Source organism: Sylvia atricapilla, chromosome Z (genome assembly GCF_009819655.1).
Source record: "Sylvia atricapilla isolate bSylAtr1 chromosome Z, bSylAtr1.pri, whole genome shotgun sequence".
NCBI classification, from domain to species: Eukaryota; Metazoa; Chordata; class Aves; order Passeriformes; family Sylviidae; genus Sylvia; species Sylvia atricapilla.
The window spans coordinates 54,032,773-54,054,447 of record NC_089174.1 but is presented as its reverse complement, the minus strand read 5'-3'; the positions used below and the strand labels follow the sequence as shown (position 1 = coordinate 54,054,447).

Sequence of the window (21,675 nt, the reverse complement as noted above, 5' to 3'; positions counted from 1 at the left end):
GATGCTCTGCTCCACCTCCGCTTCCCCTACACTTAAACCTATACCCTCCATTGCCCTTGGTCTTCTGTCCCTGGAACCCTTTGGTGTGACTCCAATAAACCCCACTGCAACCCCACAGAGAAGACCCTTCCCACCTCTCATTCACCAACTTCTACCCATTGTGTGACCGTGTGGGCAGTGTGATGGCTCGTGTGCCTGCCCAGGCGGCTTCATTTTGGGAAGGTTCTGGCATTTGCCATCTGCATCAGCGGTCCACAACAAAAGACCAAAAGTCAATGAAGCATATCCAACAGAAGCATTAAATGTTTAGTACAGCTTATAAACCAAGAGAGTTACATCCCTCCTGAACTCATTTGCCATTGCTCACTCTTCCTTTCAGACCCTCAGTTATGCAGCACAGGCTGTTACACCTGACACTTTGCTGGTGTCTGCAGCGGCTCAGCACTTCAGCCTGGGTTTCATGCTCCACATTTGCCCTGACAGTCTGCATCTTTCTTCTGTTATGTGCATTATATTAAAAATCCCGCCAGGACTCTGCAAATTCTCTGGGACACCTCTTCAGAGCAGATGAAAGAATCATGATAACAAGGAGAAAGAAAAAAGGCCAAAGTCCATCAGAGTCCCTGCAGCTCATTAAAAGCTCTTTCACAGATTTCAAAACACGCAGAAAATCTGCTTTGTGGGTACACAGTTTCAAGGCCAGGCTTAGGAATCTTTTTTTTAATACTGACATTCTCCTGCTGGAAATCTCATGTGATTCTTTTTGAAGACAAACAAAAGTGCTCAATGCATATTTGAAAGGAAGTTAGATTACTTTTGTGTTGTGATATTGCCTTAACTGTTTTCTCTAGGAAAGAGAGCATTTGGGTGTGTACCTTGCGTACACAGAAAAAGTTTATTGGTGAAATATGCAACTCAGGCTGTTTTGCAGATGAATACAAAGTCCAGGAGATAGATACCAGGATAAGAGGTGACCATTTGGACGCATTCTCTCCTGTCATTTGTACACTGAACTTTTAACTATGGAACACAATGTGAACAATAGAGAATATTCCTATAAGGATAGGTTATCTTTTAATATTCTTATTTTTGTTTTTCTCTTGTGTCCAGCTAACATGTCACTGTACACTGAAGAAGGCTGCTGCCCACCTTCCTGTGGTGACTCAAACTGGTAGACATCCCAGGTTGCTTTGACTGTAGCAAAAATCCCAAGGTATGACCTTGATGAAGAGAAGCACTGGCATTTAAAGGCTTTATGACTGACTAGGCTGACATTTAAAAATGAAAAGCAGAAAACAGCAGAAGCATGAGGCTGAGCTGAAGGCACACAACATAATGGCTCTGCTCCATCACCAGATCAGGCCAGGCTTACCTGCAGCTGATTTGCGACATGTCATCTTTTCTCCTACGGTTTTTAGAATATCTGTGCTTTTCATAAAACAGTTGACTAGAAAATACCCATTTCATAGGACAGCAATCTGTATCATCATGCCAAAATCACCTCATTGGCTTTGAAACAACCTTGATTTCTACCTCTCAGAAAAATTTACAGCATCTCGCATATAGATTTGTGGAGTGAATAAAGTGCAATTAAACCAAACAGATAGAACTGGGAAAAGCAGGCCCAGGCCACACAACCAGTCTTCAATTTTTTCTAGATACTAAAGTTAAAAATGTTTCTAGCCTAAGGTTAGAACTAAGTTGTGTCTGTGTCCCTGCTAGCTTCTCTGCTTCTGACTATCCTTAGTCTAATAAAAAACCCTATAGCTGCCCTACCAACCTCCTTTTCTTTAGCCTTATACCATCACAGCTATGAGAGTACAACTGTGGTATTGGAAGATAGTATTTCCAAAACATTAAATATGGTACTCTAACCTACACTTCTACCAGGTCAGTTAAAACAAAGACTCGTCCTACTTGACCTCACATAATTTCAGTTTTTTTAAATTGCAGTTATCAGATGACTGTGTACTAGAATCCATTCTACCACCAGAGAGGAAAATCCAAACCAATTACTTTCTTACCAGTTAATCAACTTTTCCTTTTACTTAGAACCGTTACACGCATCTGGAGAATAAAGCAAGGCAAAGCCACAGCTGTTAATGGAGGAGGGTATGAGAGGCTGTAAATCAATCCAAAGCCTTTCCTTCCCACATAAGCAACTACTACAAGAACATCAGGTGATTGAGACTGGAGATGATGATACAGCATATATGCAATAGGATGGCAACAGTTCAATATATTTTTCAAAATGGACTTCTGGGGACAAGGAAGATGATGTGAATAGGAGGAAAGTCAGTGTTTAAGAAATTCTTACTACTTTATGGATTTTCTATGCTGCCTTTCTTATAGAATTACTGCACTGTATTTAACACTTTCCTAGCATGCTGAGCTCTAGATTTCAGACAACAAAGATCATGACAAGGGCATGGTTTCTAAAAGCAGTTTTTCTAAAGCTTTACTTGACTATTTTGTAGGCTTCCAGATGCACACTGCTTTAGGAGAATATATTTCCATCCACAGTTTAGAGAGCAAATCCTTTGCCAATAGGTATGAGTGCACTGTAACTACTACAAACACCCAAAGCATGCCCTTGAACTTCTAGGAAGAACCATGTCCGTCACTACCAAAACACACAGAGATAAACAAGGGATGGGTGCCAGTAGTTTACTACAATGGAATTATAGTTGGAAAGTAATTCATAATACAGTAGCTCTTGTACCCAGACTTGTTGGTGTCATCTGGTGCACCTGTGTTCCTCAAAGCTAATTTTTTTGTCATACTCTTATAGTATGATTCCCAGTAAAACTGCATTTATGACATGACTTCTTCCACCAAGTACCTCCACAGTATTCCTCATCTGTATGAAAAAATATCAGAAATATTCTATAGATCATTAACACCTAATTACTCTAATTCCAGTGGTTTAAATAGCATTTCATCACGAAGAGTTTGAATTTATCGCAAAGTTAAATAGAGTCCAGAAGTACACTGGCAAACATGACTTTTTCCATCTTCTTTACAATCGTCTCAGGCTACAGAGAACTGAAAGAAGCGGAGAGCATTCACAACAAAAATTTTCTATTTATCTTTTAAAGTGGTTCAGCACTTTCAAATTATGCAAAAGGGAATAAACAGCACTCAGTGGGACACAAAGGGACACTTAAGGTGTCCCTTAAAGCACATTTAAAGGGACACAACAAAGCAATTTTTTTAGCATTGCTGGATACATAATACTACAGAAGAGGATGATCTTTATAGTCACTTGCTGTGAAGAACAAAGTCTTTACATAGATGTGCATGAAAGTGCTGTTATTTGTTGTCAGTATGGTCAGATGGCTAAATATAAGAGCTGAGCCTTAAAATAATTCCTTCACATTTTTGATAATAAACAGCTTTAGAGCTGTTAATTACTAAAGACATATCTTTACAAAGGAATTAATTGTGAGAAGGACTAATTTTTAAGCCACAATTCTTAAGTGGATTTTTCTTGTGTGTGTTAGATACCCCTAAAAACCTCATGATCACCCTGTAACTTGGACAGAGTTCTGTGGAACCCCCCTGAAATGTAATCATTGCACCTTTAGTAATAAAGAGGAATACAAAATCATGTGAAGATTAAAAATAAGGCTGCCACCCCCATAAAGCTTTGTCTAAAACTGAGACAACTAACATTGCTAGGAGTGGCAAAGGAAAGAAAACCCAAGACAAGAATAATAAATTTGTCAATTGCAGTTCCTTTAGTAATGGTACAGTGCAACAACATCAACCAAAATACAGCTACTTGTACATAATACAAAAATATAAGCCTTCATAAAGTTTATACTGTGCTAGGAATTAATTATGTATTGAGCTTAAAGAGTGATGTATAACATTTTCTCTTAAATAACACGGTCAGGTACACTCAGCCAAATGGATGTACTAACACACTCTCTTTGAAGACAAACACAGAAAGAGCAGTTCCTTAGTTCAGTGTATGCATATATCATATCTCAGTTAGCATTTGAGAGCAAATTAAGTCTTTCAAGTTTTCCCTTTGCTACTGTTCTCTATTCATTGCACAGCAGTTCTATACCAAATGGTGAACTGAATTTTTGATAGTGGCATTTATTAGCAGATACAGAAAAGTATTATCCAGAACCAGCTTAAGGCACCATAATTTCCACAACAGACCCAAGACATTACTGGCAAAAAAATCATTTTTAAAGGCAGCTATGACTGTTCAGCTACAGTACCATGGTGAACAACAATCTATTGTTGACAACATACTCTGCTGACTACTGTGGCCTCTGTTTTTTCTCTAAAAGGAGTACTAAAATATATGATTTTAACATTACTACAATCTGTAGAATGCATAAACTCTTAGCAAAATGTTCTCCTTTCATCTCTCCTTTTTAAAATTCCTTTTTTAAAATGAATTAAAATCATCAATCTTGCAAAACAATTCTTCTATGGACTTTTTAGAAACACAGTTTCCAACACATTATACAGTAAAAAGATTACTAAATTACTTCTCTTCTCCTTTAAAAGAACACATATTGTCCCATGTCCCTCTCCAAAATTTGTATCTGCCTCTGGTATCAACAGCACTGGGGAACAGTTCATTTAACCAAAATCAAGTTTCCTCTTGAAGTCCTAAAGAACAAACATAAGCCCTTGATTTCCTCAAGATCTCTCCCCTAATAATAGCCCATGATACTGGCTAGAATTCAAAGCAATATGAAGTGAAACTATCATCTTGACAACACCTGCCACAAAGACCCAAGCAGCTACCCTGCTAAAACTGTCTAAAGTTCTAGAGTGAGAAGTAGGATTAGACTAGAACAAGGAGTAAAGTCATCAAATTTCACTACAGAAATTGTGCATTCCGTATTGAACACCACAGTTCAGACAATCACAGCTGAGACATAATTAAAGAAGTACTTTGAATTTCAGAATATGTCCCAGACATATTCATAAAGCTGACATATTCTCATCATGCAGGGTGATGTAAAAGTTATGAATGTGACAATCACTGTAACTAACCTGCTTCTATTCACCAAGGGAGAGAAAAATTTATCAGAGGAAAAGAAGAATAGATACTGAATTATACATTAAATACTTTCCAAAATATTTTTCAAATTACCATCAACTCTCCCAGTACTCCTTCCCCTTATCTATCACAGAATAGTTAAGGTTGTAAGGGACCTTCAGAGATCATCTAGTCCAACCCTCACTTGTATCCCCATATTTCAGAGTAAGACTGACTGCAACTACTTGTAAAAAATAACCAATATTCAGTATAGTGTTGATATATTATGCAATAAATCCCCAAAGGCTTTCATTTGTGTATCTATTTAGTCTGCCAAAACCTTGACTCTTACCTGCACTTAGTACAAAGTGTTGATGAGATTTTTCTGTGCCTTACTATAATACCAACCTTGAAGTCAGACATTTTATTGCCAGTGCAGTGAATAACCTCAAGATTTTCCTATGAAAAATATCAGCAGCACACAAAACGCAAATTTGTGTCTCACTACCTATTTTCCTTTAAGGTGCAAGGAGCAGAAGTCTTGTTACATGGTTTCTGCATCTTTTGCACCTGAACCTTAAAGATTATCAGCTTTCACACTTTAATGCATTTTCTGAAATTAAGTGAAACACCTTCAGAATTAAACTACACTTAAATCATGTGTTATCATATGTTCAGTCAAGTGTGAAGAAGTATAGCTCAGATTCTAGCAACACAATGAGCAACAGCACTTTCTTTCATTTCAAATAAACTTAAAATAAAAAAATTCAATTAAAGTAACAGCTTCAACCACAACAGCTGTGTAGTATATAAAAAACAAGAACTACAGGGAATTAATCCTGCTATTGTTATTTAATCATATCTAACTACAGGAATTTTCTGAGCCAATCAATACCACTATTTTCTAAGCTAAAACCCAGATCTAAGAATGACATAAAAAATGGGAAAAGAAGCTGGAAGAACATTATGTTAAAAACAGGCATTCTTCATTAAATGAGCTAACCACACCTTAGCATTACAATTAACTTTGGTAATGTTTTGAATGTGCTCAGATCTCTAAAGACCTGGTATCTTTAGGATACACAGTTTATCTATAATGATGTTGTACAGCCTTCTAGTTCTTCTGCATGACTTATGATGACTTAACCAAAGAAAACGGAAATCATCTTGTATGGCTGGTTCTGATCTCATGTCACCTAACATATATATGACACAAAAGTGTCTATGAGAGCAGTGCAAATACGAAAGTTCCATGACAGGGGAGAAAATAAGAAAAAAAATCTAAAGAAAAAAAAAAGGCTGTATGGGTTTTCTCAGTGGTTGTTTACTATTTTGCCTTCTGGCAGATGAAAAAAGTTATCTTCTTTGAGTTTAAGATGTTCTGGTAGATCTAGCTGTCTTTTTGCTTCTTCAATATCTTCCTGAATTGCCGAAATGAGTGCATCTGCAAAAGGTAAGAAACAGGATATTTAAAAGTTGGTTTGTATTCTGAACAAAGTAAAAATTGAAAAGAAGGCACAATTTCCAACAACAATAATGGAAGTAGAATATAACCATGAGGTTTGAAAGGCAGAATTCTCTCCTTTTAAAATGTCTTTTTTTGCTAAAGATGCCTTTTTACCCATTACCAGCACTGTACTCTTCGTTTGCCAAAAGAAACATTAACAGTTCTGTTTCAATACTAATAAAACTGCATTTTAAGAAGAAATCAGTACATTTGACTTTCATGACAAGCCCATTATTTTAGCATTACTCCTCAGACAAGTGAAAGAAGAGCAAAGGTTTTCAGTGTGATATGAAAATGTGGGTGTGTGGGTTTTTTTTTTTTTTTTTAAATTACATAGACATTTTACTGAAATTTCAAAGGTTAACCAATAAAACATCTCATGATGGAAGGAGATACAGTGAAGACACAAAACTTGCATGAGTAAGGCAAAGAAGAAACTAGTTTGAGGGAGACCTCCAATACTGACCTAAGGAATCAAAGTTTTTTTCTGGTCGAATGTATCCAGTTATGACTATACTGAGAATTTCTCCATAAAAATCTTCTTTGAAGGTGTGAATAATGTGTGTTTCCTAAAGGAAGAGAAGTAGGTGGTCAATTATTATGAACTTAAGAGTTTATTTCCCTCTCTGTAACCATTTAGGCCTAATATCCAACATTCAAGTTCTCAACAGATAAAAAATGTTATAGCATGTATAAACCAAAAATTGAAAGGCCATAGTTTTAGTTTGTATTAGGAAGTACAATTGCACTCTGCATGGAATTAAAAAAAAAATTACTCCCTTAAAAGGTGTATAGAGAGAAAAAGAAATGGAAAAACAACAACAACAACAAAAACAACCAAACAAAAACACAAACACACAAACCAACCAACACAAAAAAAAAACACCCAAAAAAACCACCCACTAAACCAAAAAGCCCCCAAACCAAACAAAAAGACCGAATTAACAAATCAATTAAAAAAAAAAAAACCCAAACCCACATCCCTAGACATCAGGAGAAATGCTTCAAAACTTCCAAGGCAGGAAATGTTACTTTATCAACAAGTGGATACATTCAAATAAATGATGAATATTTTGACAGAAGTAGGTGGCTCAAGGAGAGCTTTTACAACCATCTCCTCAGGGAACTGAATGAGAAAATTGAAGAGAAAGTCCAGGCTAAGACATGGTTTCACCTGACACTCAAAACTTTTTCATGCAGAACTTCTGCTCCAAAATAGGCCAACCCACAATATCTACCAGCAGAGCTATCATTTGGGAAGCTTTTAACTACTTGCTCAGAAAAATTATCTGCAAAAAAATTTTAAAGTATGCATTTGTCTAAGACAAACAGACGTTGAGATTAATGTACAAATAAAATGGTTTTCAATAAGTAAAAGAGAGTTCTGCAAGACTCAGGAAAAGCACCAGCACATCATAGCAAAAAAATCCTCAGCTGTCACAGCTCAGAGAACAATAAACTATTACTATGTTCCAGCTTATGCTAGGGCTCTCATAACCAGTAAATTCAATGCATTACAATGCATAAACCAAGTTTATGCTCAATTTGCTACCAGCAAGTTAAGCAACCATCATTTTAAGTACTGTTGTATTTTAATTTTAGAAGTAGTTAAGAAATGGTAGAACAGAAGAAAGAAAAACTCTGTTTATCTTCATACTCTCTGGCTATAGAGAGTATATTCTTTTCAGAACACAAATATTATATAGATAACAAATGCATTTCTCATGGTGCATAAATTCTAAGACATCATTCATCAATCAAATTTTGTGTATCTTGTTGAAATTCATCCAGTCTTTTATTACAATAAAAATCCCACAAAAAGAAAAATTCTTACCACTGATTTCTTAATGTTCTTATAGAAGGGATTCCATCCTATGCTTAAAACCATTTTATGCACTTCTCCATTTCCAACACAGGCCCATCCATAGTATATACCAGTAGGGATATCAGATGGAAAGCTTTCAACTACTTGCTCAGCAAAGTTAGCTGTAAAAATTGTACAACGTGTGAGTGACTTTGTGTAAGTCAAGTAAGTATATAACAGGATCTTCAAATACTTAAAAGCCAAACTCTGCCTACATACTATTTACAAACACAACACTGGTGATGAAAATAATGCAACATATCAATGGCAAAGTATAAACAGCTTCATAAAATTCAGTCACTGTGGCAATACCAGAGTTATTACATCTCCTACATACATACACACTGTATTGTATTGTTTTCCTTCTCTTCCGCAATAATAATTAATACACATCATACATACAGCCAGAGCGTATTTCATTATTAGGACAATTACCACAACTTTAATATGATGAAAAATGAGAGGGGAAAAAATCAACTGCACTATAAAATAGCATCTCAGAACAATTTATCAGTAAAATACTTACTGATGAAATAAACTATGTAGAAGCAAATGTGATAATTGTTTAGCCATCTGTCAATTTTTGCACAAGTTCCCTTTCAGAGCCATCTGTGGATTTGAGATTTTCTTTGTAAACTACATATTTACAATAGAACAAAATTTCCTTTTGACTGAATTTAACCTTCTCTCAAAATTACCATCCTACCTCTATTTCCCAGCTGAACAGATCTCTTCATGCAAGATACCAAACTGACTTGAAAGAACTAGATGGTTACCAAATTTTTATCAAACCTCGCCGACAGTAACAGCTTCCTTTCCCTGTTTCCTAATACCCACACATCATTTATAAACAATCTAGAGAAAAATGTGAAATGTTCTCAGGAACAGATGTCAGAAATCCAGCACTACAAGAGTGGTCTTATAAAGTTTCTTGTCTGTCAGATGTAGTGCAATATGACTACTGACTTCAATGTCTGTCTAAGTAAGACCAAGATTCTCTTGCAGTATGCATCTGCCATGCATTTAGACAACTGTAACAGAGATGGGCAATAGAAAAATATATTCTTTGTAGGCCAAGCGCACCTTGCTGTTTCAAACTCTGCTTTACTCCCTTTGAACTTTCTTCCTTGGAGAGATTCCCAGTGCCTATTGCCTTTCTTATTCCTATCGGAGGTTTATGAGAAGGGATATTGGCTGCCACACCACCGCACCGAGAATGTGACACTTATCTACACCCTGTACATCCTGACGATCACGAGATGAGAAAAAGAACAAACATCATGATTCAGGAAAACTTCTTTACAAACTGGTGCTTAGAGAATAACAGAAGGGAAGGTGCAAGACTAAGTAACAGTGTAGGGGCGTGGGGGAAAGCGTCCGGAAAACGCGGGTAGGTAACAAGGCAGGGCCGTTCTCGGAAAGCTGGGCAGGGCAGCCGGGCGGCCGCCGAGGTCAGCCGAGCTTAGTCACACCGGTGTTTGGGAGGAGCAGGCGCGGCCCCGCTCCAGGGACGCGGCTGCAGAACCCCCGGCCCACGGTCTCGCCGGCGGGAGCGCTCCCGCGACCCGGCGCGGACCCCAAACCCCACGGCTGGGCCCAGTCCCGCGGACACTCCGCCCGTGTTGTTCCGCGAAGGTGTGTGCCCTCTGCGCCCACTCACCGGTGGGGATGCCCAGCTCCTTGGAGCCCCTGCCGAAGCCCTTCACCACCTCCCCGCGGCAGAAGTACGGCAGGTGCCTCATGGCCCCGGGCCCGCCGCGCCGCTCACCGCCGCCTCCCGCACGGGGCGCTACCAACGGCAGGGGAGGAACGGGGCGGCGCGCTCCGCGCGCACAACGCTCCGGCGGCTCCTCCCTCCGGAGTGGACGTGCCCGCGCCGCATGCCCAGTGCGCCATCCCCCGCGGGGCCGGCGGCGGGTGGCTGCGGCGGCCGCAGAATCCGGCCGGGCGGGGCCTTCCAGGGGCGGGGCCTTCCAGGGGCGGGGCCTTCCAGGGGCGGGGCCTTCCAGGGGCGGGGCCTTCCAGGGGCGGGGCCTTCCAGGGGCGGGGCTTTTTCAGGGGCGGGGCTTTTTTCGGGGGCGGAGCTTTTTCAGGGGCGGTGCCTTCCAGGGGGCGGGGCTTTTTCAGGGGCGGGGCATGTCGGCGGCGGCGCTTGCCTGGGCGGCGAGCCTTGCGCCCGCTGCCGGCGGGTGTCGCCCGTCGCGGTCACCGCCGTTCCCTCGTTCCTGCTCACAGGTATGGTCACTCTCGGCTCAGCTAGGGCAGCTGGGTTGGCCCGTCCTGCAGTTTCTTCCATGGAAACCGCAGTGACAGCTGTGACTGCTCTGCACCAGCTGCCGCATTCCGACCCTCTTACTCGAAAAGCTGCACCTCGCACGCCGCGCTTACGCATGGAGATAGGGAATGTTTCTCCCTTGGTGGGCCTAGATTTGCATTTTCGCTCAGAAAAGGCCACGTGCTTCAGTGCACAGCAGATAGTCAGGAGAGCCGCGAGAACAGGTCTTTTTGTGACATGCTACAGCGAACTGCAGTTGCTTGCTTAAAACAAAACAAACCAAATAATCCGAACAACCAAACTCCACGAGCAAATCAAACTAAAACCAAACCAAAACCAAACCAAAAGCCCAAACCATTTTTACTCACCTGTGCTTTACCAACACGCTCACGTCTCCCTGTCTGCCATTACCGCCGCTGGTGCAGGGATCTCTGGAAAAAAAGCAGCAAGACAACAGTGCTCATACTGTTTTCACTCAAAGGAAAATGAAGGGTATCTGAGTATTTCTCTTCCTTCACTTCCTGTCTCCAGTTGTCCTTCATGTTGATAAAGCTTATTAATTTGTTTAGATGGTTAGCACTTTTTTCTATTGCCCTGACTGATCCGACTTAAATTTTGAGATTGCATGAGTTCAAAATAGTATTATTGTGAAAGACGTACATAATCCTGGTAAATTACAGAACAGCCAGCTCACCATCAGACAGTCTCTTTGTATCAGTAATACTATAGGCCATTTGAGTTCTAGGGCCTCATTCAGCACTGCTGTGCTACACATAAGCATATTTGTGTTTAAACATGTAACTAGTTAGTCAAAAACACCATCCAGATAGTCCTTGGAGGGAATTGGCACCTTCTTTTCTTTCCCCCGTTCCAGAACACAGTTTCTAATTTCAACAGTTTGATGTAAGTACTAAAAATATTTCAGGACTTTCCTTGAATTTGGAAAAACAATGTAAATGTCTATGCTTGTGTTTGTATTTAATTGTATTCCAATTAAATAACTTTTTAAAATGGGAAATGTTCTGAGAAACTGACATATATCATATTATAATGCACTAACTGTTCATGGAAGTTGTGGACACAAGCTGTTTTATATAAGAAAGCAAAGAAAAAAAGTGATTTTGTCTCAAACTTATCCTCCTTTCCTTCTTTCATTTCTCTTCATGCCAGCCTTTTCATGATAACATTTAAATGCATTACTTCATTTTGAGTAGCTTTGACTGTCTTAGAGAATGACCATATTTGAAACTGGAACTTGCAACAGAGTGGTGAGAGTATAAGAAGAAAAAGAGGAAGAGAAAGATGTCCTAAGTATGCTACTGTCAGGTCAATTCTGTCTCTGAGTGTGTAGAGGATAATGTTACAAAGAGTGTTTAAAGTGATGTTTCGTAATGGAAGTGTGTTGGATATGACGTCTAAATCCTGAAGTCATTGCCTAGTTACTGAACTAATGACAGATCATTAACTGGTGACAGTGTGACCTCACGGCCATTAGCATTTCTAGTCTATTTTAACTGAAAAGCAAGAAATGGAAACAGAACCCCTCTGTTTTCTGGAATGAGTTTCCTCGCGACTTCAAGGACATAAACATTTGTGTTCTTCCCCCACCTCCTCACGCCTTTTTTTTTTTTTTTTTTCTTTTTTTTTAACGAATCCATCTTTTCAGAACAGATGTTGTTCTTGTGATATCCACACGATGGCACGCGGTGACTTCTTTTTCAGCGTCTGTAGGTTTGGGCAAAAGGTTTACAACCTCAGAAATTGAGAAGACCTTGAGAACTACTCAATCAAGGAAGTATGTTTAAGAACTGTGTGATTAAGTAATTTCACAGAAGTCTAACTGACGACTTCTATCTCATTCTCTCAAACAGTTGTAATATTAATAATTTGTATCAGTAATCATGATGGGCTGCCATGATCCAGCTAAAACATTAGCCATCTTTCATACTATGTCCTCATTTTTCTTTTGTTATTAACTATGTTCATATTGGAGCGTGGGGGGGCGGTGAATCTCGAACAAGTAGAATTTAATTACTTCTACTGAAATTTAGAGTAGTTAACTCTACTAAAATTTAGTAGAGTTGGTAGACATGTTTCTTCCAAAAACAGCATCAAATTTTAGTGATGAACATGTCTTCTAGCACTGTCAGTCAAGAGAAGAACAATTTGATAGTTCCTACGTTCCGTGAGAAAACTCAGGTGCTATTTCAGGCAGCTAGGGAAGAACTTCTGTTCCCTATTTACAATAGTTATAGTTATTGTCAGTGAAAAAGTATTTTTCTTTTTTTCTAGGATATGCGTACAGCCACAGAAACTAGAATAAAGAAAAGAGAGCACGTGTTATGTCACCTGAGTCGGGCCCATATCAGGTTACCTAGTTGAACATAAGCTTTGAGGACTCATCATACTAACCAACATTTAATGTAGAGTAGAACATACTCTGTTCATCTTGTTTTGCAGTAAAACATAAGACTTGTATCACGTCACAACCCTGTGCCAGAGTCCCTGTCTCTTACTACTGTGCTGCAAAAGCCTGCATTCCTAAGCAAGGCTTAAGGTGAGAGCAGGAATATCCTGTTTCCTTCATGTGGTGTGGAAAAATAGCAGAACCGTATCTGCTGGATACTGGAATATTTTCGGGCTGTCCCAGCCAAACTGGAAATTCTGGTTACACCAAGCTCAGTGAAATATTCAGGAGCTGACTCAGAGAAAAGAGTGACTTGTAGTAAAACTTGTAGCATTTTAGCCGGTTCTTTGGAAGTTTCCATTCCCAGCACAACAAAGCACTTATTGATTCGGGAGTTCAATTCAAGGACGCCCTGGCACTCCTTATTTTAGTGTGCTGAAACCAGGTGATGAAATCACAGAGATGTACAAAACACTCTTGCTACAATATCTAACAAATACCTGTTTTGAAAGTACTTTCTCTGTATTTTAGTTTTTCTGGAATAGAAAACCACAAAAGCTATTATTTTACTTTTTTAAAGAAATTGTTTTTAGCAGTCTAAAGTTTTGTTCTAGCTCAATAGATCACTTTCTTCTAGGAAAAATACCTGCACATTACATCAGTGACACAACAGGTACTATGAATATCTGTTTAATAAGGCATAGCTGATGCTATCTGCTGAACATCTGTAATTGCATAAAATTCTAAGAACTATCATTTGTATGTATTAAACTGTGTGAAAGACAGAACCTGGTGCATTTCAGGTATTATAGAAGTATTACATAAAGGCATAGAACTTTATGCTCTTTCTGAGTTTATGTCGATTCTCCAGAATTCCTTCAGCTTTTGAATCCCTTTTTGTCTCTCTGGAGTCATTTCTCCACACCAAATCCTCAATTAGCTCCTTGAAAAATACACAGCGTTGCTTTCAGACATTGTCTCTGTACAGTACTGTATTGTGCCATGTGGACATGCTTCATGTTTAGTGCTCAAAATTCTCTAAATTTTAATATTTCTTAAGCAACCAAGCTGTTTTGTTTTGTTTTGTTTTGTTTTATTTTAAAGCTTTTAAATGCATTTTAAGTCCCCTCCCTCTTTGTCCATTTCCCAAAAATGTTTTAATAGGTGTCTCAGATTAAGTAACTGTAAGTAACTGATTATGTTAAATAATATGATGGCCATCTGAATGGCAGGTGTATTGTCACACATTTTTTTTTTCAGCTGCAGTTGGCCCGCATCAAAATACAGTCTGTCCCATATTATAAAAGCAGCCATCAACTAACCGTTTGGCAAAATATTCTGGAGAATTCTATCTACAGAGGCTTTGGCAGCACAAGGAAAGTAATATAGGGCAAGGCAGTTCAGGCAGCTTACCACCTTGAGGATAACAAAATGAGATTCTCTTATGTTTGACAGACTCTGGTCCAAAATACCTTGCATTTCTCAACAATCAACACAGATTGCTATCAGGAGTCCCACAGTGGAATGTTGAAGAACAAGACTGGAGATCTGGGTCAGAAGGTTAGGAGATGTTTACTGTACTGTCATGATGTTTGCAGATGAATAGATGTTGGGCAACTGGGAGGTAGGTGTCAAGCTACTTCTGCAGAAATGGTATGCAAGAAACGTAGGAAATGGTGTGACAGGAAGTAACAGAGATAGCTGAGGTCTATTAAGAAAGTAATAAAGTAATAAACAATGGGACAGGCAATAGATTTTTCAGCTCATTGAATGTAAGAAATACCAGAAATAACTTAATTACAGATTTTGGTGGCTCTGCATAATTTCTGCTTTCCATGAGTTGTAAAGCAAACAAAAATTAGATTCCAAAATATTTTCTGACCTAGAACTTAATACAACTTGGCTCTTATTTTCTGTTTTAATAATAATAGAAGACAAAGGTGCTAAAGGCTTACAGAAAAAGGCAATCAGAGAGAAAAGTCTGTTAGAAGGGCATAAGCTCAAGTGGGAATGCGTATGGAGATAAAAGGAGCAGATATTTGATGTTCATAAAGCTTCTTAAGTTTGGGAACACTTTACAAACAAAAGTAAATCAGTTAATCAAAACTGCTTGTCTTTACTGGAGGAATTGGTTTCATAACAACATAAAGAATAAAAAGATTGAGCCAGTAACTGCTGAATCAATTAATGGAAATGCTGTGAAGAACAGTACACTCTCAAAACCACAAGAGATATACTGCCCAAATGGTAGATTTGCTTTTTTATGTCCAGGAATACCATGCCTAGGCACTGACCTCTATTCTCTTTACAGGAGAGATTTTGTTAGTTTTCAGCCTATGAGGGATAACAGTTTTTCACCTATTCAGTAATATCAGAAAGAGCAGAAAATTAAAATTATTGTCCTAGTGACTTAGATTGCAGAAAGGATGTAATGAAGAAAGTAGCTACAATGTTTTTCTGTACATACTAATTATAGTTTTTAAGATAATTTACTTCTGTCCTTCCCTGGGCTTGCTGTTCCAGCCTTGATCAGAGAATAAGCAACAGATGAGCAAACAAGAAAGATTATGGTGAAAATTTCTCATTGTTAAAAGGAATCTGTAGTTTTTGATATTTCTGCACCTACACCAATATGTGATTCATGTTCAAGGCATGCCTGTATTTGTGACAGCACTGCCATCTGTATAACGTAATCACTCTTTCAATACCAATCTTTTTACTACTGCCTGTCGAGGAAATAGCGCTAATCGTTGCTTGTGTCAGCCACTGCAAAGAAATCCTTCTTTCTTCAAACGTACTATTTGACCTCAAACTTGTGTCTTCTTAACACAGGAAGTATTTGCACAACAGCAAGAGAAAAGTGTTACCCATAATTTCCTTGATATTTGGGCTACATCCCATTTGCCATGCACACAATCCCAGTTTTCTGCAAGTAGCCTGTGCCAGATGCAACAGTGCTGAAGACAGAAGAGTTAGGCTGCATTCAGTCTCCCAAAAATTGCTTCACTATGGGCAGAGTGCAGTCACTAGTAAGCCTAGCTGAGTGCTGCCCTATGCCCTACTTATTTTCTTAATCACACCAAAGCTATGAATACAAAAGACATGTATAAAGAAGAATCCCAGAAGTGATACAAGGCTTGCTCTGAATAATGCAGCTGGTATGTTTGTTGCTAAATTAATTATACTGTGGAAACACTGTGTGCTGTTTCTTCAATATTCTCAGTTCAGCTGCATCCAACTGCAATGAAAATGACTGTTTTTCTCATTGGAAATTATAATCAAAAATCATTCTCCGCCCCCCGCCCCCCCCCCCCCCCAAAAAAAAAAAAAACCAAACAAGGAAAAGCTTCTCATCCAAACCCAACAAAAACAAACAAAACCCGAAAGCTCAGGATTGTTTTAGGACATCTATTCCACTTACTTTCTCAAGGGTATCCTGAGCTGCAGAGGTTCAGAACAAGTCACCTAAATCAGTACTAGCTTCATGTGGAAATGTTCTAACCTGTTTTTCTGCATTATTAACATCCCTACCTCCTGCACATGGATTGCTTATTTTGCCCCACACTGTTTACCTTGGCAAAGAAATAGCAGTGGGAACCCATAATTTATGCTACAAAACAGGTTGAGCAGAAAATTCAGTAGAGCCTGCTTTACATTAAAGAACTAATTACCTCCAAAACTAAGGGCTTTTCATAGTCATCATCAGTGTAGTATCAGATGGGTTTAATATAATAATATAACTAACAAAGATTAATACAATCCTTCATTGCCTAAAAAATAAACCAGACAGTCATGAATGCTGTCAACTTGCATGTACTTGGCAACCAGAATGTACTGATGTGGAACAAGTATTTTGAGATATTGCAAAACATTTACTGGTGAGTGAGAAAGGGCACCATATCCTGGGGTGGTTTGAATGATCATCCACTTCCTTCCTTTAGAGCAGAGAAGTAATATTTTCTCACATCTGACAAGTGACTTCAACTATCATTAACTGTCCCTGTAGATAACTAAGAAAGTGGCACAAAAGCACTCAAACTGTTTTATCTGATGCTGAGAATATATATTAAAAAAAAAAAAAAATCTGAGCAAACTAACATCTTCTTTTAAGGAGAAATGAAGCCATGGAAGAAAATCTGTATAAACATTTGTTTTTGTTGCAGTGTGAACCGCATGTTTTGAGCCACACATTTGTTTTTATGCCAAGTATTTAATAAATGTTTACAGCCCATAATAGGCCTATAAACTAGAAAATAAGTTTCTGAATCTGTTGCCTTGTGAAAGAATTTAGAATCATAAAATTGTTTGGGTTGAAAGGGACCTTAAAAATCTAGTTCAAATCTCCAGCATGGGAGGGGACAACTTCTATTTAACCAGATTACTCAGAGCCCCATCCAACCTGGCGTTAAACAATTCTAGAGATGGAGCATCCACAACTTCTCTGGACTACCTGTTTCAGCACCTCACCAGCCTCACAATAAAAAATTTCTTCCTTATATCTAATCTATATCTACAGTTTAAAGCCACTACTTCCTATCACTAAATATTCCTGTTAAAAGTCACTCTCACGCTTTCTTATAAGCCCGCTTTAGGAATTGAAAAGCTGTTCTTAGGTCTCCCCAGAGTCTTCTCTTCGCCAACCTGATCAATACCATTTCTCTCAGCCTCTCATTCACGGGAGAGGTGCTGCAACACTTTGATCATGTTGGTGGCCCACCCCTGCATTTGCTACAAAACTTCCCAGAGCTGGATGAAGCAGTCCAAGTGGGGTCTTACAAGAGCAGACTAGGGAAGCAGAATCCTCCCCCTTACTCTGCTGGCCATGCTGCTTTTGATGTAGCCCAGGATACAACTGGCTTTCTGAGCTGCAAGCACACATGGCCATGTCACTTCAAGTTTCTTGTCAGCCAACACACCCAAGTTCTCCTCTGGGCTGCTTTCAATCCATTCTCCTCCCAGCCTGTATTTGTGCTTGGCAATGCCCTGATCCAAGTGCAGGACATTGTGCTTGGCCTTGTTGAAACTTCATAAGGTTTGCATGGGCCCATCTATCAAAGTCCCTCTGGATGGCATCCCTGCCCTCCAGGGTGTTGACCACACCACAGAGCTTAGTGTTGTCAGCAGACTTGCTGACCTAACACCAAATGACCCAGAAGTTTGAAATATTTTGAAAACTCTTTGAGAAGCTGTGAAATAACACACAGCATCAGCAAATACAGTTACACTTTTTCTAATCTTCCAGTTCACCACACTCCTCTGTTTCTGACACCTCACTCTCCACATCACTCCTTAACCAGCAACTGATAATCCTCCAGAATGTTGAATTTAGAAACAAAGAAACAGGCAAATTCTGTAAAGCATGCTGTTGTGACCGTTTCCCTGTTCCCTGTTCAGTGTCCAACCACCCTCTGGGTAAAGAACATTTTCTTGGTATTTAACCTAACCCTCCCCTGACAGGCCATTCCTTTCTGTCCGCAGAGAAGACATCAGTGTCTGCCCCTCCTCTTCCCCTCACGAGGAAGTTGTAGCTGCAGTGAAGTCTGTCCTCAGTCTCCTCCCGGCAGAACAGACCAAGTGACTCAGCTGCTCCTCAGATGAGGAGCTTTCCCTCAAGGCTCTTCAGCCATTTTTGTGACCCTTCTTTGGACACTCTCTTTCTTATATTGTGGCACCCAAGCCAGCCCCCAGCACTGGAGGCGAGGCTGCCCCAGCTCAGAGCAGAGCAGGACAATCCCCTCCCTTGCCCAGCTGGTGATGCTGTGCCTGATGCCCCCCAGGACAGGGTTGGCCCTCCTGGCTGCCAGGGCACTGCTGGCTCATGTTCAACTTGACACTGACCAGGACTCCCAAGGCCCCTTTCCATGGCACTACTCTCCAGCATCTCATTTCCCAGTCTGTCCAGACATCCAGGGCTGCCCCACCCCTGGTGCAGTTTCTCTTGTTGAACTTCATATGGTTGGTGATTGCCCAGACCCTGGATTTGTTAAGGCTTCTCTTCAGGGCCTCCCTGCCTTTGAGAGAGTGAGCAGCTCCTCCCAGTTTTGTATGGTCTGTGGACTTGCTGAGTATTTCTTCAGTCCTACATCCAAGTCATTTATGAAGATGCTGAAGGGCACAGGGCTGAGGATGGAGTCCTGTGGAACCCCAGCAGTGACAGGTCCCCCAGTCACCCCATTCACTGTAACCCCCCGTGCCTGACCCATGAGCCAGTTGCCCAGCCATCCATGATGTGTTTATCCAGCTTTGGGCTGCACATTTTGTCCAGAAGGATCCTCTAGGACAAAGCATGCAAAGCTTTACTGAAATCCAAAAAGATTGCATCAACTTACTTAAGGGTACTTACAGATCAAGCTAATTCTGATTTCAGATAAATAGTCAGTAGATTACTTTAAATAGTCAGTGTATATATTTAAAATCAATTGAATAATAATGGTTTCAATAAAAATAAATTATCGGAATGCCTCCCTTTATACTTCACTTTTTCACAATAAAATGAAACCACATCTGTTTTGCTCCTGTGGGCAAGTTGTCCATTTATATGTTTCCCAGGCATATGGATTTTTCAGTTTCAAACTGGTAAAAAACTAAGTGATTTTTTAATTCATAAATTCCAAAGTTGAGGTAATTATTTTCTGTGCATTATTTGGTATTATATACAGTGATTTTTATTCAATCAACTTTTGATCCTGAACCAATTTCTGAAGAATCATGACTGATACAGAAAAGATCCTACAACATGTACTTGCTTAATTACCAAATCCTCAGAATGTTCAGCATGAACCATCTACTATTTCACTTTATGCTTCTTCATAATTAGAATGTGCAATGCAATATTTTGCTGTGGGGGGATAAGGAATTTTTAAAATCTTTTTGTCTTTGAGCATAGCTCTTGCCATGCGTGTATAGGAAAGGAGAAGTGGGGTGAATGATACATGATTGTGCCTTTGTTTTTGAGTACCAGACTAGTTTCCCAGAATATTCTATTAATACACTACTTGATACAGAAACCCGCAGCAGTATGCCAAAGAAACAAAACTGTCAACACTGGATCTCACTCTGAGATTTAAATGAATATTTATATGTTTTGTGTTCAGACCATAAATTGTCCTGATCATCTCTTGAAATATTACTGAGGAGTCGCTGCAAGAAGCTAAAGTTGCAAAATACTTGGACAGTAATGACTGCAGCAATGCAATCTCTACATCTCTGCAGAACATTTAATCAATAAACCTAAAAGCACTTCAGTGAAGAACTAAGTGCCTTCTCTGTTTAATTCAGAAACTACAGATACAAGAAAATCCATACATCAAGTCCTATTTTGTCTTGGTTTGCATTAGAAACATGTTTTTGCTATTTTTTCAACAGTTTCATTCTTTTGAGCTGTTAGGGTAACTGAGCTGCTACTGAGGATTAAGTACAATGTTGATAACAAGAAATGAAACCCTTTCTTTCTGACAAGGTTCTTATCTGTAACTCATCATCAAGAGAAAAATACTTCCTGTTTTTTTGGTTGTTTCCTTTCTAAAAATATTTAATTCTGCCACAGAACACCACCACTTATGTTTATATGTTTATCATGATAAGGTAAGGCTTAGAAATAGAAGGACCAATGGAAAAAAACCCAGAGAGATCCAGCAGAAATTTTGTCCCTCAGGAAGGTTTACTGAAGCTGCCAGAAAAAGAAAAAAAAAAAAGAAAAAAAAAAAAAAAAAAAAAAAAAAAAAGTGAGAAGTGTGCTTTTTCTCCACGTCTTTTCTGCTCCTCACCCCACCAGCAATTCAGCTGGGAATGCACAAAGAGTTGAAAGGTTGAAAGGGGGTATATCTGAGACAGCTAACTCCAACTGACCCAAGGGATACCCCAGATTGACTGTTATCAGTGATGGTGCCCTGCTTTCCTGGGAATAGCTGAACACCTGCCTGCCCATGGGAAGAAGAGAACAAATTTTTGGTTTTGCTTTGCTTATCTGCACAGTTTTTGCCTTACCTATTAAACTGTCCTTATCTCAACCCATGGTTTTTTTTCACTTTTACCCTTCTGATCCTCTCCCCTGTACTGCTGTAAGGAAGTAAGCAAGCAGCTAGATGGTTGGTTCTCAACTAGGGTTAAACTATAACACAAAGAAACTTGTTTTGTCCTGGATATTGAGATTACTTTACTGACTGATACATGAGTGAAACTACATGTTCAGCAGGTAGTACTAAGGAAAGGTACTAAGTATTTTTGACTTAGAAAGTATAAAACTGTTAAAAGGTAACAGGTATGAAGAAGAAATTTAGGAAGTTCTTACAAGAGACCTCAATTTTATAAGCAGTCTTAAAATCTTAGGGAAGCTTTTGTTCAGCATCTGTCTGTTACAGACATGAGACATGCAAACCTGAATTAAATATTTACATAAGACAGAGATTTAAACTTAAGAAAACAAAAGAAGAAAATGAGTGGTGAAATGCAGAACATAAACTGACTGGTTTGTAATTAGGACCCCACATGTACCCTTCAGGCAGAACAATAACCAAACCACTAACTCTTGGTAACATAAAGAAACAAGGCAGATTTGAAAACTGGAGTCTGGAAAATCACCAGGGGAAAGGGCTCAGTGAAAGATTGTATA

The 21,675-nt window shown here is 39.3% G+C and overlaps 1 protein-coding gene across 1 annotated transcript; it reads right to left on the bottom strand.

Moving 5' to 3' along the window:
• Positions 1-6,315: 6,315 nt before the first annotated feature.
• RFK (riboflavin kinase) lies at positions 6,316-10,327 on the bottom strand. Its single transcript, XM_066339608.1, has 4 exons — positions 10,043-10,327; positions 8,353-8,504; positions 6,985-7,087; positions 6,316-6,455 (listed from the first exon to the last, which is right to left on the bottom strand). Exons 1-4 carry the CDS (start codon positions 10,122-10,124, stop codon positions 6,325-6,327), a joined length of 468 nt encoding a protein of 155 aa, XP_066195705.1. The 5' UTR covers positions 10,125-10,327; the 3' UTR covers positions 6,316-6,324.
• Between the last annotated feature and the right edge of the window lie 11,348 nt (positions 10,328-21,675).

Coding starts and splice junctions, on each gene's coding strand:
- RFK (XM_066339608.1), bottom strand. CDS start 10,124: ATGAGGCACCTGCCGTACTTCTGCCGCGGGGAGGTGGTGAAGGGCTTC. Junction 7,088..8,352: donor AGAACATTAAGAAATCAGTG/GTAAGAATTTTT, acceptor CTCTTCCTTTAG/GAAACACACATTATTCACAC. Junction 6,456..6,984: donor AAAAAACTTTGATTCCTTAG/GTCAGTATTGGA, acceptor TACCTTTTGCAG/ATGCACTCATTTCGGCAATT.